Here is a 14,229-nt window from a genome sequence, read left to right on the forward strand (position 1 = left end):
GAAACAAAGCATGTCCTTTGTGTTGTCCACAGAATAAATGTAATGGAACTTTTTCAAGTGGAAGATATTTAACTGAATTTGAATGTGTGTCATTCCTTGCTGCAAATTGGTATTATGCTTCAAATGTTTTTCAAATATTCAAGTCTTCCTGTACTGGTTACACCTTACTGATTGCAAAAATAAAATTCCCATTCAATTAATTAGGAGTAAAAAGTAACAAGGAATACCATAAAAGTTCAAGCCAGAAAAATCCAAATAATTCTGTCACATCAATCCAACACCAACAGTGAGACCATTAAATGCACGTGCAAGATTTTAATGTGTGTCTTCAGGGCTACATTCCTGAAAGCATTCACTTGTAACAAATTATACCTAGAAGAAAATTCATAAGGGATGCTATCACTCCATTATGGACTAGTTAATTATATTAGACAATAAATTTAATAACCCACAATATTACCCTTACTACTCAATAGTGGACTCTCCGCCCTCCGTAAAATGAACACCATTTCCTCTTCACATAGAAGCTAGTTTCTATTTCCTTTAAGAGCCTCTTTTGCTTAAGAGATGGATTATCAGTATTTCATCTCTATAGGTCATGTAAGAGACAGTAGCGTTTCAAAGAAATCACTTGTTTTCATTGCTAAGCTAAAGCTCAGCTGGCGGATGGATATTCTCTACCAAACAAAAGAGTACCTGGTAAACATAATTCAAACCCTGCAGAACACCGGTGTCAGATGGATGCAAGTAAAAAAGAATATCTTATTTGCCCAAGACAATGTTTGTTGCAAGAAGATGCACAGTGCCCTTGCAGTAGCACATGATAATCCCTTCCTAGGAGGTCTGAAACAACACCTGTGACATGCATTGATATTTTTAACATATCCCCTAGGTAAAGATAGTAACTTCATTTCAGATGGGCAGTAGGCATTCCTCGTTAGCAAATAAAGCGTCAAGAGTCCTGCATTGCTAATAGGTAAAAACAAGCAAACCAGCCTGCTCTTTGTAAGTAGTCCCTCTTCCTAGACACAGAACCTGGCTGCTGACTTACTTACAACTGCTCGTAACTGAAAGTTCAAGCTTTATTCCCTTCTCCTTTGAACCTTGATCTCTAGCAACTACCTAGTCCAACTACTGAGAGCCGGAGTAGCTTCATAGTTGGATCAGGTTGCTCATGGCTTTGCCTGCTTTGAGCATTTCCAGGTGTGCAGACTGTTCAACTAGCAGGAAACCTGCTCCACTATTTCATTCTCACTGTGAAATTATCCCAGAAAGAAATCTGGGGTGCAACTTTTTGAGGAGAGTCTGGATCTAGCATCCCTATAACCCTCCCAGTAATTCACTGAAGACAGCTGCTACCTGGAGACACTCAGTTCCCCCAGCCTCACTGTTCATACCAGGCATGAAAACAAACAAAGGACTGATACCATCTCTTCTTTCCTTTTTAGCCCCGTTCAGAGAGAGGAAGAACAGTTAGCAAATAAGTCTGTATGTGTGAAGGTCAGTGTTTACCTGATAGCATGAAGATAACTGTTTCCTGCAGTACAGCCTATGCTTATGCATTTATGTCACTAATAGCATTCAGAGGATCAGCTGCTGCCTGTGGTCAAACCAGTCTGATGCGGACAGGCTTTCCTGCGTGTGTGTTGGCTTCCTGAGACCTCTGTACCACAGTCCATTATGAAACTGTAAATAAGAGAGCAACTTCTCTGTTGCCATGACCATATGTAGCCTGACACAAATAATTCATGAACTATTTATAGAGAATCAACTTCGTAAACATTATTTTTAAAAAGTCTTTGAAACTGTCCAGAAAAGCAAAACATTGAGATGTCCAGAGATGAGATGAAATACTTACACCTCTAAAGTCTAGACAAATAAACAAAGGCAAGTTCTCTCTCTTCAAGGTAACAATTCATCTTGCTTTGTATTCGTGCTGCTTTCTTAGTAGGGGAATTCAAGTATATATATGGAGAAAGAATGGACGCCTCCCTCAGACACATTATAATGATCATACTGCCTTTAAAACAACAGTTCTGTACCTTAAATTCATCTTTATACTATTCTGAATCACCTAAAATTACAGAGGCTTTCTTGAAATACAGCAGTGAGCTCACAAATAATCTCTCTCTCCTCTCCTCTGAAACTATTTCCTATCAAAACTGTTTAACATTCCCACAGCACGTGTGGCTAAACAAATGAGATGCCTCTATCTAACATAGTAATCTCTGGAGAGCAACTGGTACAGAGGGTTGGAATGGGTCCAGAGGAGGCCATAAGGATGCCCAGAGGGCTGGAGCATCTCTCCTATGAGGAAAGGTTGAGGGAGTTGGGCTTGTTTAGCTCAAAGAAGAGAAGGTTCATTGAAGCCTTCCAGTACTTGGAGAGAACTTACAAGCAGGAGGGAGAACAACTACTTATGCAGGTAGGTAGTGATAGGACAAGGGGAAATGGGTTTAAACTGAAAGAAGGGAAGTTTAGGTTAGATGTTAGGCTTAAGTTCTTCACTCAGAGGGTGGTGAGGTGCTGGCACCACATCCCAGAGAAATTTTGGGTGCTCCATCTCTGGGGGCATTCAAGGCCAAGCTTGATGGGCTCCTTAGCAGCCTGTTCTAGTAATTGTCAACCCTGCCCACAGAGGGGGATTGGAACTAGATGATCTTTAAAGTCCCTTTCAACCCAAGCCATCCTGTGATTCTATGATAATGACATACATTTGTTACGTATGGAACATTGATATTGGTGTATCTTAGAGTACACAGTTCTAGTTTTTCTTTAACCCACAAAAAGCAAGCAACTCTAGTACACATGTGGTATATCAGACGCATAACAGGTGAATGTTTTCAAGATTAAACTGCAATATTTGGGGCCCATTAGATGAACTCAAGGAGAAACACTGATTTGAATTCACTAGGGAAAGGCAAGAATTCAAAGTTCTAGAGGGGATATTATTTGGGGTTTTCGGTATCGCGGACACACAAAACAAACCTAAAGTAAATCAGTCTCATCCGGTTTAACCTCAACCACGAGACACTGCTGCCTGTTTTCTTTCTCAAAAGACTCACGTCACCGCGCTCTGAAAAAAAGGGAACTTCCACAGTTTGTGGTGAGGCTACATGATAAACAGATCTGTTCACACCAACCAGCGGGGCTGCCTGCGTCAATAAAAGGCGGCAGCAGGCAGCAAACTGACATTTGGTGCTTGGAGGATTATCGCTGCAAGAGGCGCTTCCCATCAAAGTTCAGTAAAATGCCAGGATTATTTTTTTCCCATAACAACATGACTGAATTAAATGGAAAGGAGGACTGCAAGCTCGCAGAAGGCAAAATCCATAAAAAGAAGCAAAAGGCTTTGTAAGTATATATCTTAGTATAAACTTCAATGTATTAGAAATGAAAATAATACTAAGTCTTGAGATAAAGAATTCGCGCCTTTTTCGGGCTAAAGGACCATAAAGCCCTCCCAAAGGCCAGGACTATAGCATTGCTAAAAGCAGCTTGAGCTAATACCAACCAGCTCTATCATTTAAGTAAGCAGGACGAGATTTTGGAGACACCAGGAGTCTCTTAGTCTTTTAAAAATAACTACATGGATATGGATATGTGACTTTCCAGACTTCAGTCATAGGATGGAGCTGTTTGCCTTTAAGTTTTAAGGAATCCACTTAGAATAGAAATGCATCTATAACTTCAATGGATTACAAATGTCTATTCATTGTTTTCAGTGGTGCAGATCTCAAGAACTATTTGAAGTGCATGGTACCACATCTTGAATCTGGAATCAAGTCTTCTAACTCTAGGAATGTCATGTAAGTACAAAAAAAAAAAGAAAAGAAAAGAAAAATTTAAACATATCTACAGTTAGATTACTAAATAATATATATATATTTTTTTTTAATAATTTCTATCCTACTTCTACACCAAGAAATTACTTCTAGTATAATAATAGTGCCTAGGACTTCCAAAAGAGTCCAAAATGTTAGGAAGCAGAAACTATTCATGGAATTAGCAGCTCTTTCTTAACTTATGTTTTCATCAAATGGTGTGAGAGTGGACACCATGCTTAAATCTCTTTCATTCAGAGGCATATTGTACTCATTCTATAACAGTTTACAAAGAAGGATGCTTCACACACAAGAAAATCACAGAGGAATTACAAGCCTCGTTTCAAAAATATGGAAAAAGTAGCAAGGATAAAAAATTATTTGCTGATAGTCACAGTAAAAGCTCATCTCCCTGGGAACAGAAATCAGGATAACCCTTAAACCTCTGCGTTTCCATTTTTCTGCTTATGTTTCTCAGTGTGGGCTCCCACATCTGCACTGAGAAAGCCTTAAGTTTAATAAATACACGGTACATATTTCTGGAATAGAATAATAAAACCTGTCTCCTTTAAACACACAAAAGAAAACATGTGGTTTCTTGTCTAAAACCTTTTCTTTCATTTGTCAACTCAGGCTTTCTGCAGAGGAAGTAATACAGTGGTCCCAGTCTTTGGAAAAGCTCCTGGCCAGCCAAAGTAAGTACATTACTTAGGTTTTACACTGTTCTTGTTCTGAAGAATCATTATTATTATTAAAGTTCACCAAATATGCAAAAGCTGTAGTGTTGTGCAAACACTGACAGGGAACAGCCTGTTGCCTTTTAGTTATTCTCAGCTCTCAGCTACTATGTTCTAATTTCCTTCTAAGGTATTGTGTTCCCCTATATCCTCATTTCCTACTCCTAGTGGAGTAAATAAACCCTTGCAGGCCCAGAACAATGGTTTTTTGACCAGTTTTCAGCCTGCATACAACACCAATTCAATTTGGAATTTTGTTGATAGCTGTACCCTAGGTGAGCCCATTTAGGGAAGGCTAGAATCCAGGGATGTAATTTGATAGCCCAGTTCTAGATCTACAAGGCCCTAGACATCATTAGGAAGAGTCCCATTACCCTTGGAACTGGAATATTTGTAAAATGTAAAAGGAGGAAAGAACAGAGCTTTCCATCAAGATTTTATACTCAAGATTTCAACTAAACTCCTGCTATGAACTCTTTACTTCACCATCCCCAGACACAAATATCATGCTCTGTGTGTATTCATGTTGGCTGCAGGTGGTCAAGGTGTCTTTCGGGAGTTCCTGAAGTCTGAGTTCAGCGAGGAGAACATTGAGTTCTGGCTGGCCTGTGAAGATTACAAGAAAACCAAGGCTGATCACTTACATGGCAAAGCAGAGAGGATTTACGAGGAGTTTGTTCAGTCAGATGCTATTAAACAGGTAAGTTCAAAGTTACCTGTATGGTTTCATTACAGGGATACTAAAAAAAAATAATAATCAGATAATGGTAGCATTCTCTGAGATGTGCATACATTCATTCAGTTACACAGGAAGAAGACCCAGCCACATGTTTTTCAAGCGTGCTTGTGCTTCAGCTGTGATATTGTAAGAGCTCACAATCAGAGCCACAGGATGCAGGCAGTGCTACAGTGCGAGCAACAGCTCAGCAGCAGCGCCAGTGGCTCAGCACATGATGCTGAGTTCAGAAATTCAGTTTGAATTACTGCTGGTGCTTAGAGTCAGATACCTGAAAGTGAGCTTCGGGAGTAGGAATCCTATGGATTTTTACAGTCCTTTCAAATATGGGGGCATGCTAGAGAATTAGAAGTTGTGTATATCAATTGCATACCTAACTGGAGACTCGTCCTACACAAGATTTCTCCTATTGTTTTAACTTGAGGTTTAACTAGAGGTTGTTTTACTACTTTCTCTATTGTTTAGTTAGGAATTTATGTACTGTCAATACCGACCTACAGATAAAGAATACATTTCTAATGTGTCACCAACAATTGTTTTTCCCCTTCCAGATCAATATTGACCATCAGATGAGGGAAGCAACAGCCAAAAGGGCTCAAGACCCAACTCACACAAGTTTTGATGAAGCCCAGAGAACTGTCTACATCCTCATGGAAAGGGATTCATATCCCAGATTCTTGAAATCCAAAACCTACCTGAACCTTCTGAATCAGCTGCAGACCAGCAATTCAAAATAATGTGTTTGAGAAAAGAAAGAGTCAAGTAGACTCTGTGTCAAATATTCTGTGAACACATTCTTCGGGGCGGTTGGATCTCAGCAAAGAGAACACCTGCCTTAGGAGGTGGTACAAGAGGGATGCAAACAGCTCTGTGGGCAAGAAAATGCAGGATGAGAGCTAACAAGACTGTTATAAGTGTGAAGGCAACATGGGGTGAAAATCCTCTCCTTACTTACAACATGGAATCAAGACAGGATATGGATGCTATTTATTATTTGAACTCTACTGTGAATGTTGAACCAAGGGTTAGAAACCCAAAGAACTGCTGATGGGAAAAGATTATGAAGGTTCAGAAGAATAAGGATGACAATTTTATATATAACAAGACAAGGCTCAGATGAGACTGTGCAATGGCTTTTTGAAGTCTGTGAAGTGTTAATAAGCGTTAGACAGCTCCATGATAATATTGTGTGATGTAAATACATTATATATTGACTCATCTTAAAATTGGTATATTCTAAGTTATATAAGCTGTACTTTTATTATGTTTGTGCTCAACAAACACATGTAGCATCTTTTCTGTACATTTTCTGTTTAATTTATTGCAAACTTTTCAATTAAATCTACTGAAAAAATCCAGAAGTTTCCTATCTCTTTTTCATACTCCCCCACCTATCAGCACCTGAGTCAAACCTCAAATATAGAAGTCATCTCACCACTACCCTCACAGTTAATCCAGCTCAATGCTGATGTGTTGAGCACAGCAGATCAATCACACTTGCTTACATAGAGAGATGGTAACTGATCAGCAGTCACATTACTTGTGGTATTAGCACTATACGACAGCAAACAACGGGCATTTAATTTCACTGCAAATGTTGTATTAAGTTTACCCTGTAAACCTGTTGTAAAATATGCAATGTTATGTGTAGTCTGTACTGTCATGGGACTAAGGAAAGAGAAGTTGCAGTTATACACAAACTATGTAAGTACAAGTTTGGTAGTGCCTGCGCCTGAAGTGATTAAGATCTTGTGACAATAGAGTTCATAATGAAAATAAACCCAAGCGTCCCCTGGTCTTGATGAGCTACTGTCATGAGAGACAGCTGTCACGTGGCTGGCAACACAAGACTTGATCTCACCCCTGGAGATTCTCACTTTTCCAAAAATAACATGAGCTTAGTCAGGCACAGTAAGCTATTCTATATCAAATAGAGCAGCTGCAAACCCACAGACATCAGCTCCTGGGGACTTGCTGCCGCCCTTTGGGGACTTTCGGGCCTCCAGGGGAGGAAAACAGCTCTTCCGGACACAGCACAGCTGTGTGGCAGCTGCTGTCACCATCACCTCATCATCACAGCAGCACATCCTTCCACTTCTAACACTAACTGATACCAAAAAACAGCTCTGCCTCCCACACCAGGGTATCCTCACGGTACGTGGTAAGCATGTTAGGACAAACAAGTGATCACATAGTTTAAAAGCCACAAAAGATAAGAGTACCTGCACTCTTTGTGCTTAGGGAACCGGGTCTCATCTGCACTGGTTACCTCCTCAAAGCTGTCTACTTCCACTGCTCACGTCACAGGATGTTGTCACAGCACTACAGGTGCTCCCACAAAGCCTGTTAAGCACATCAGCTGCTTTCACAACTGAAACTACATTGAAGTGATGCCATTCTTCTGAACTTAAACCTCTTGAACTCATATAGACCCTATATAAACTCTAATTTATACCCCAAAAACTGCAGTTTCACAGTTGTGCTGTAATCTTGCCAAACATCTGTTTGACCCTTCTGTCCAAAATCATACATAGCATGGCGAGGTAGGGCTGCTATTTTCTAATGACTTGTTGATGCCAGGGAAGAGTGTCAGAAGTTGTCTGTGTCCGGGAAGACTGCAGGATGGGGTAATGGTGGGTATAACACTTCCATCTCAATGTAATCCTCAGAGCTGGGTACAACCATGGCGAGAAGGCAGGCCCTGGAGCATTGTCATGGGTTTGAGTTCCACAGCAGCCGCTGTTCACTCCAATAGAGGGCTGGCACTGCCCACACCTCTTCTGCAATAAGAACGTGAGAACTACACAGGTCAGCTGCTTGGGTTCTTACCTCCAGAGACATCCCAGCCCACTCCAGGGGCCCTAGCAGCATAACCAAGTTTTGTCACAGAATAAACAGCGCAGCAGAAACCCAAAACTGTCTCTGGGATGCTGTCATAAGCCCAGCATTATAGCCCTGTTGCTATAGCAGGGACATACAAAGCTGGTTGTTTAAACATGGTCCAAGTATTCAACAGAGATTTACTGTGCTGTCCATAGCCACCCATTTAATAAAGAGAAGCAGTTATAAGTGATAGTTCAATGGTACAACTGAAACAATGCACAAAGCATTCTGAGACACTTCATTGACATGCTTTTAAACACCCAAGAGTTATTGCAGGTTTTTCTGCAACATCTCTTTCAAAATGCAGCGCTCATTTTGCAATTAATTCTTCCCTTGAAACACTGCCTAAATCTAGTTCTGTGGGGTTCAGAAACACAACTGAAGGGATTAAAGACTGCTTTTTGTGACCCTCGGTTCACTTACAAGGCAAACGTACTCTATCAAGTTCATCCATGATTTCTTACCCATCTCCTCCTCCCAGCCCTGCTCACCAACAGCCCCAGGGCCACAGATGGATGTCACAGCTGTGGGCTGAGCCCTGCAGAATGTGGCAGACTCTCCCAAAACAGTCCCTGTTACACAGCCATTATTTGTGAGCACAGGCTCCAGCTGCTCCCTTGTAAATTAGGCAGGCAGCTGTGGGGGAACTGTCCTCTTTTTAAACATATTCTAGACTGCATTAATTATGTGTTACCTGCTAAAAATTTCCAGAATCACTCTGTGCAAAAGTGAATTGAATTTTTGCATGCCTGAAGGCTCAGTCAGGCAAGACAACAAAACACTTAATGTGTCAAACAGCTTAGCTGATTTATTTTTATTTTTGCTTTAGCTTTTCCTTGTTGGAAAAAAAAAAAAAAAAACAGTAAAAGAAAGAAAACTTGAAGTTTTGTCCACAGACTCTAAGAAAAACCATTGATTCAGATTGCTGATTGGATACAGGTCAGCACAGGAAAATGGGATTCAGTGCAGGGATAAGCTTTATGATTTGATAGCAGTGACTCAGACTTTGCTCTATGAGTTCCCTTCCACTGCTGATGGAAACTTTTTCATTGTTTGCCAGGGTTTCAGGGTAGAAAAATCGTTGTGCCATCTTAGGGCATACTTTTGAGGTGAGTCAACTTTTCACTGCTGCAGAGAGTTCTCATTATGGAAGGACTCAAGAGGCCAAGTTTGCTGAATCTGAATTTGGAAGCCTGACTTTAGTCTCTCATCCTTCCAAACTAGTGAAAATATATTCCCTGAAATAGATATTTTATTATCACGGAATTGAAACTATGGGATAACACTGTATTAGTCTCTCATATGAAATGAAAGGACATGTATATTAAACTTGTTGTTGGAGGCATACTGCACGTGATAGCAGGAAGGAAATTAAAGGCGATGCCAAGCTGAGATGGTGAAGAACACCACAAATTCGTCACCTTAGTCTCCTAAATGCCATCTGTCTGTGCCCACATTCTCAAGTAACGGGCTTTCCGGATGTCATTGTCTCCTTTGTGGCTGTGAAATGGGTCTACAAGCAAAGACCAGATGACAATAGGTGGAAAAACTAGATGTTTTCATCTTCCATTCAGAAATATGGCTTGATTATCTTGGAGTGTAATCTCTATGAGCGAAGCTCTGTGAAAGGAAGATTTTATTCATTAGACACGAGTAGAAACTGCAAAACAAATTCTTGCTTACTATTCGTTGGATGATTTAATTTTCTCCTGTATGCTCAAAAACAAAGTCAGTGTTAAGATTGTCCCCTCATTTGTTCAGACAACTACAGCTCAAAAGGTCTTAGTCACAAAGATTTAAGACCTACCAAGCATGGATGCATGTGTTCTAGAAATAAACTTAGCTCCCACTCACTTTTCCAAACAGCACCAGAAAGCAGTTGGCAAATCCCAAAGATCACCAGTACTAAAACTGCACTGAGCAAAGCAAGTGCCTTCTGTTTTTTCAAGCAGCCTATGCACCACACAACCCCAAAGCATTAACCTGAGCTGTGATGGTGGCCAGCTTTCACACGGCCTTTTTTACTAATAAAATTAATGATAACTTCCATAAGAAATGAAGAAATGTAAACTTTCCAGCAAAGCTTTAGTCTTGTGCACAGAAGGAAACAAAGCAAATCAGTCACTCTAAGTCTGTTACACAGCCAAAGCACTTAAATGACGTTACAACTGCCTACAAATCCGACATCTCTGGTTATGAGAGTCACAGGTTTTTATTTATGTTATCAAGTTATTGTGCTCTGTAATTAAAAGACAATCTTTAAAAATAAAACAGAATAAACATGCTGTGTTAATAACTCATAAGCACATGAGTTTTATACTTCGTACTTCCAGACTTATGGAAAAATCTGTACTGTATTTACTGTATGGGTCATCAACTATAAAAGTCGAGATAGGTTTAGATATACAGAAGGGAAACTTGCTATTGAACAGAATTTGACCAGCATTGAGGTTAAGCTACGCAATGCATTTATTCATGCCAGTCTGAAGAAACAGTGAGAATAGAATACATGAACAGAACTCAGTGGCCAGCTGGGAGCTGTTGTGCTGGGATGAACAAAGGGGGTTAGGAGACCCAGGGTAACAAGTCAAATGTTCCGACCAGCTTGAAGCATATAGCAATCAGTAAATTGACACTAAAAACAAACTACAGTAATTCTCTTAATGAGGACATAGCCACTGAGAATGAATGCCTTCAAAATGAATCCACTCACATGATGCCCATGTAAGTAGCCTTGATGAGCTGCTGAGATGTGTGAGCTCACTAACAGGAGCCAGACAGAGTGCAGTGTCAGTGTAGGGGCACAGCACCCACTTTTTCCCATTCAGCATGACTGAATGGGAGGGCTGAATGTTCGTGTTCAAAGCACTGCAAGCACCCAGTCATATGATTTCCTCCTCTCCTTTGCCAGTTGCAGAACGTCATGCTCACACAATGACATCATGGCTCTTAGGAAGAAAAAGGGAAGAGAAAGCTTATAGCATATGATAGAGTGAAGGTTTTCAGAACTTCTATCTAGACTTTTCAGCAATATTCCAGACTGTTTGCACTAAGCAGGGGTTTATTTAAGTTCACAGAGATCAGTGACAACTTAAGATTTATCCAACTCTATGGGCAAAGCCCAAAGAACTCCTAACTATGGAAACAATTTCCATTCTTCAAGTTAGCAAACACTAGCAAGCCATGCCTGCTATTATCTACAAGCAAAGTATATTTTCACCACGCATTTAATAGCAGACAATTGGTCATTGTGGTCTACTGCAGGGGTCTGTTGCCCTGGGAATGGATGTTTGTTGCATGCTGAACTTAACTTTTCTTGAGGTTATTTCCAGATATATAGCAAGAAAGTTCCCAGCAAAGGAACCGGTCCCTGACGTGGCTGGTCAAAGCCACAACATTAAGTATAGCCTAAAACATATGACTGGAAAACTCAGTGGCCATACTAAGCTAAAAGCAAGACTTTTGATCCATTTTTCTTTTATATACTACGTGCATTCAGTGAAGAGCACGACAGGACATAGATCACAGCGTCTACTTCATGTGCTCCTCAAGGAAAAACAAAGGCCTCTCAGTGTCTTTTCTTGAGTGTGAGCCTAAACCAACTGGCACACCTTCAGTGCTCCTATTTACTTGCCCTTGTAAGACAGAGCCTCAAGGATGTGAATACAAGGCAAGCCCAAGCAAGCAGTGCTCCTGTATTCATGAATGCCATTGTGTGGGTGTACTGTAGGAGAAAGAGGAGGGTAAGTAGCAGTGTACAAGCAATGGAGTGTGGGTGGATGGAAAGAGCGGGTACAATACAGAGAATGAGGCAGACAGGGCTTCCAAGTTCACTGGTGTGAAACAGGTTCAGGTAGGCGAGGTGCTTAATGAGCAGAGGAGCATTAAAATAGAAACACAAACAGGAAAGATTGACTGTAAGAGCAAAAGAAGAATAAAGAGAAAGCACGGGAATTAATAAGGATGCTATTTAATGAGTGAACATGGGAAAGAATGGAAAGAAATATAAATCTGTGAGCAGGAGTTTGTCTGGAAGCATTATCCTTGCTGACAAGAAAAGAATTGCAAGAAAATCAGTCATCAAGTATCAGCTAGTTTAGACAATATATTTAATCCTTGGAAAAAGAACTAGCCAGAGTAAGTGACAAGTTAAGCAGCTCTGGCTTGATAGTTGTTTCTCTCTATCTTTGGCTTTTCTGTTTCCTTCACTTTGTTTTCTTCCTGTAAAGCACATCCAGCTCAACTACTGAATGAACCAGGCATAATGGCTCCTACACAGCACTTACCCTTACAACACCACAGTTCTGCACCCTAATGATGCAATCTAAGGATTCAAATGAACGAGGCTGTATCAGAAGCCTTGTTAGACAGCCTGTCCAACAAATGCCTCATCTACTTGCTTGTCCCCTTCTCTCTCCTGGCTGGATAAGAAATCCCTTTTAGGCTAGGTAAGACCATTCATCACAATCAGAGGGTTTCCCCAGGGCCTGCAGAAACCTACATCCATCCTCATGAGACCTGTTTGAACTGATTACTTGCATCTTCTTCTTCAGAGTGATATCAGATGACATCTAGTGGAATATCCATGTAACAAGAGGGAAAGCATAACACAGGCTTGATCAGACAACCTCTTCCTCAGTGACATGTTGTGGTTTTCTTCTACTTTGCAAAAGATGTTTGATCGCAATGTCACTAATTACTCATGAACAATACTTAATCACTACATAGTTTAAGTTCACTAGGAAATGATCTTGCCTTAAAAGATATTTAAGGTTATGCAAAAGAACTTTCAGATATACAAAGCCAGTCTTTCACTCCTGACCCATACATCATGTCCAGTGTAGGCACTGGTAAGTACCCAGAAGTCACAACTACCCCAGAAAGCCTTCTACTGTCAACCTCCTAAGAAGTTTTTCACCTCTCTGCTAATTTACCCAAATCCTACGAGATAATGCTGATTCCCAAAGCCCTGGTATCACTACAATCCACTAGAGACAAACAGAGCAGCTTCAGTGCTCTGATCACAGCAGCACTGCATGGCTGCTTCCACTGCAAACACTTCAACAAAGAATAAATGAGGTACAGATAATTTGAATCTTAGTTTAACATGAGGTCATAACCTGGGCAACAGCTAGGAGAAAAATACCAAAGGACCTCATACAATTCAGTGAAGTTCCACAGTGCCATTACTCAGACTGCACACATTACCACATTGACTGGTTATAAGCGTAACACACCTCACACTGATGGGTCAGAGCTCTCCCATAACATTCTTGCCCCACAATGCAAGAGAACCAAGCCTGTTGGTAGTGCAAGAGTGCTTGCACCTTGTTTCAGCATGGACTTCAGATTTTGTAGATCTTGGCTAAAAATATGAGTCACCAAACTTGGACAATTCATGAAAGATTTAAATGAAGTAAAACAAAGCTTAATTTCATTGTAGCTGATCTGCAGAGACATCCAGATAACTTCAGAGCAAACAGCCTCTATCAGTGGTGCAGAGTCCAACAGAACTGTTCCTGATAGAAACCACAAGCACAGTTTGCCTATGGCACATATAAGGAAGGAGATGAGACAGGCGCCAGCACATGCAGAGCAGACACAGCCAAAGGGAAGTAAGACCTTCTGCATTTCAAGAAAATAAAGAAAAAACACACACATGAGGAATTTAGAATCTTATCTCTACAAATGCAGCTAATAAATGAAAATTGTAACCAGGGGGAAGGATATCTGAGTTTCTGTAGATATGATGCTTCGTGCTTACAAGCACAGCATAAGAAAGGAAACACTTTTGGCACGTAAAGTTGCTTCAAAATAGCAAAGGCATTATTTTAAGAAGTGTTCCTGATGTATAAACAGCTTCTTCATCATTTATGTATGAATATTTCATGTAAAATTCCTAGTACAAATAAGTCTGAATGACATCACAAAGGGCAACAGAGCAGAACTTGAGCTGTTTCTTCCCAAAGGCTCTGCTAAAACCTGCGTGGTGCATCAAAACCTGCGACATGGGTTAGCTTACAATTCACTGGCTTGGCATACAGACGCT

At 40.6% G+C, this 14,229-nt stretch overlaps 1 protein-coding gene and 1 long non-coding RNA gene across 2 annotated transcripts in view; one reads left to right on the forward strand and one right to left on the reverse strand.

Annotated features, from left to right (window-relative positions):
• Nucleotides 1-3,120: 3,120 nt before the first annotated feature.
• Nucleotides 3,121-6,543, forward strand: RGS1 (regulator of G protein signaling 1). The gene is made up of 5 exons (XM_031595788.2): nt 3,121-3,354; nt 3,726-3,809; nt 4,458-4,519; nt 5,098-5,261; nt 5,849-6,543. Exons 1-5 carry the CDS (start codon nt 3,251-3,253, stop codon nt 6,032-6,034), a joined length of 600 nt encoding a protein of 199 aa, XP_031451648.1. The 5' UTR covers nt 3,121-3,250; the 3' UTR covers nt 6,035-6,543.
• Nucleotides 6,544-6,738: 195 nt separating this feature from the next.
• The window catches only part of LOC116230384 (uncharacterized), a 32,320-nt gene continuing 24,829 nt past the window's right edge, over nt 6,739-14,229 (reverse strand). The window contains exons 4-5 of the long non-coding RNA XR_004167215.2: nt 9,602-9,800; nt 6,739-8,077 (exon numbers count right to left, since the gene is read on the reverse strand). This is a non-coding gene — a long non-coding RNA (uncharacterized LOC116230384). The remainder of the gene's footprint in view (nt 8,078-9,601; nt 9,801-14,229) is intronic.

Source organism: Phasianus colchicus, chromosome 9 (genome assembly GCF_987193195.1).
Source record: "Phasianus colchicus chromosome 9, bPhaCol1.hap1.1, whole genome shotgun sequence".
Classification (NCBI taxonomy): Eukaryota; Metazoa; Chordata; class Aves; order Galliformes; family Phasianidae; genus Phasianus; species Phasianus colchicus.

Coding starts and splice junctions, on each gene's coding strand:
- RGS1 (XM_031595788.2), top strand. CDS start 3,251: ATGCCAGGATTATTTTTTTCCCATAACAACATGACTGAATTAAATGGA. Junction 3,355..3,725: donor AAAAAGAAGCAAAAGGCTTT/GTAAGTATATAT, acceptor CATTGTTTTCAG/TGGTGCAGATCTCAAGAACT. Junction 5,262..5,848: donor AGTCAGATGCTATTAAACAG/GTAAGTTCAAAG, acceptor TTCCCCTTCCAG/ATCAATATTGACCATCAGAT.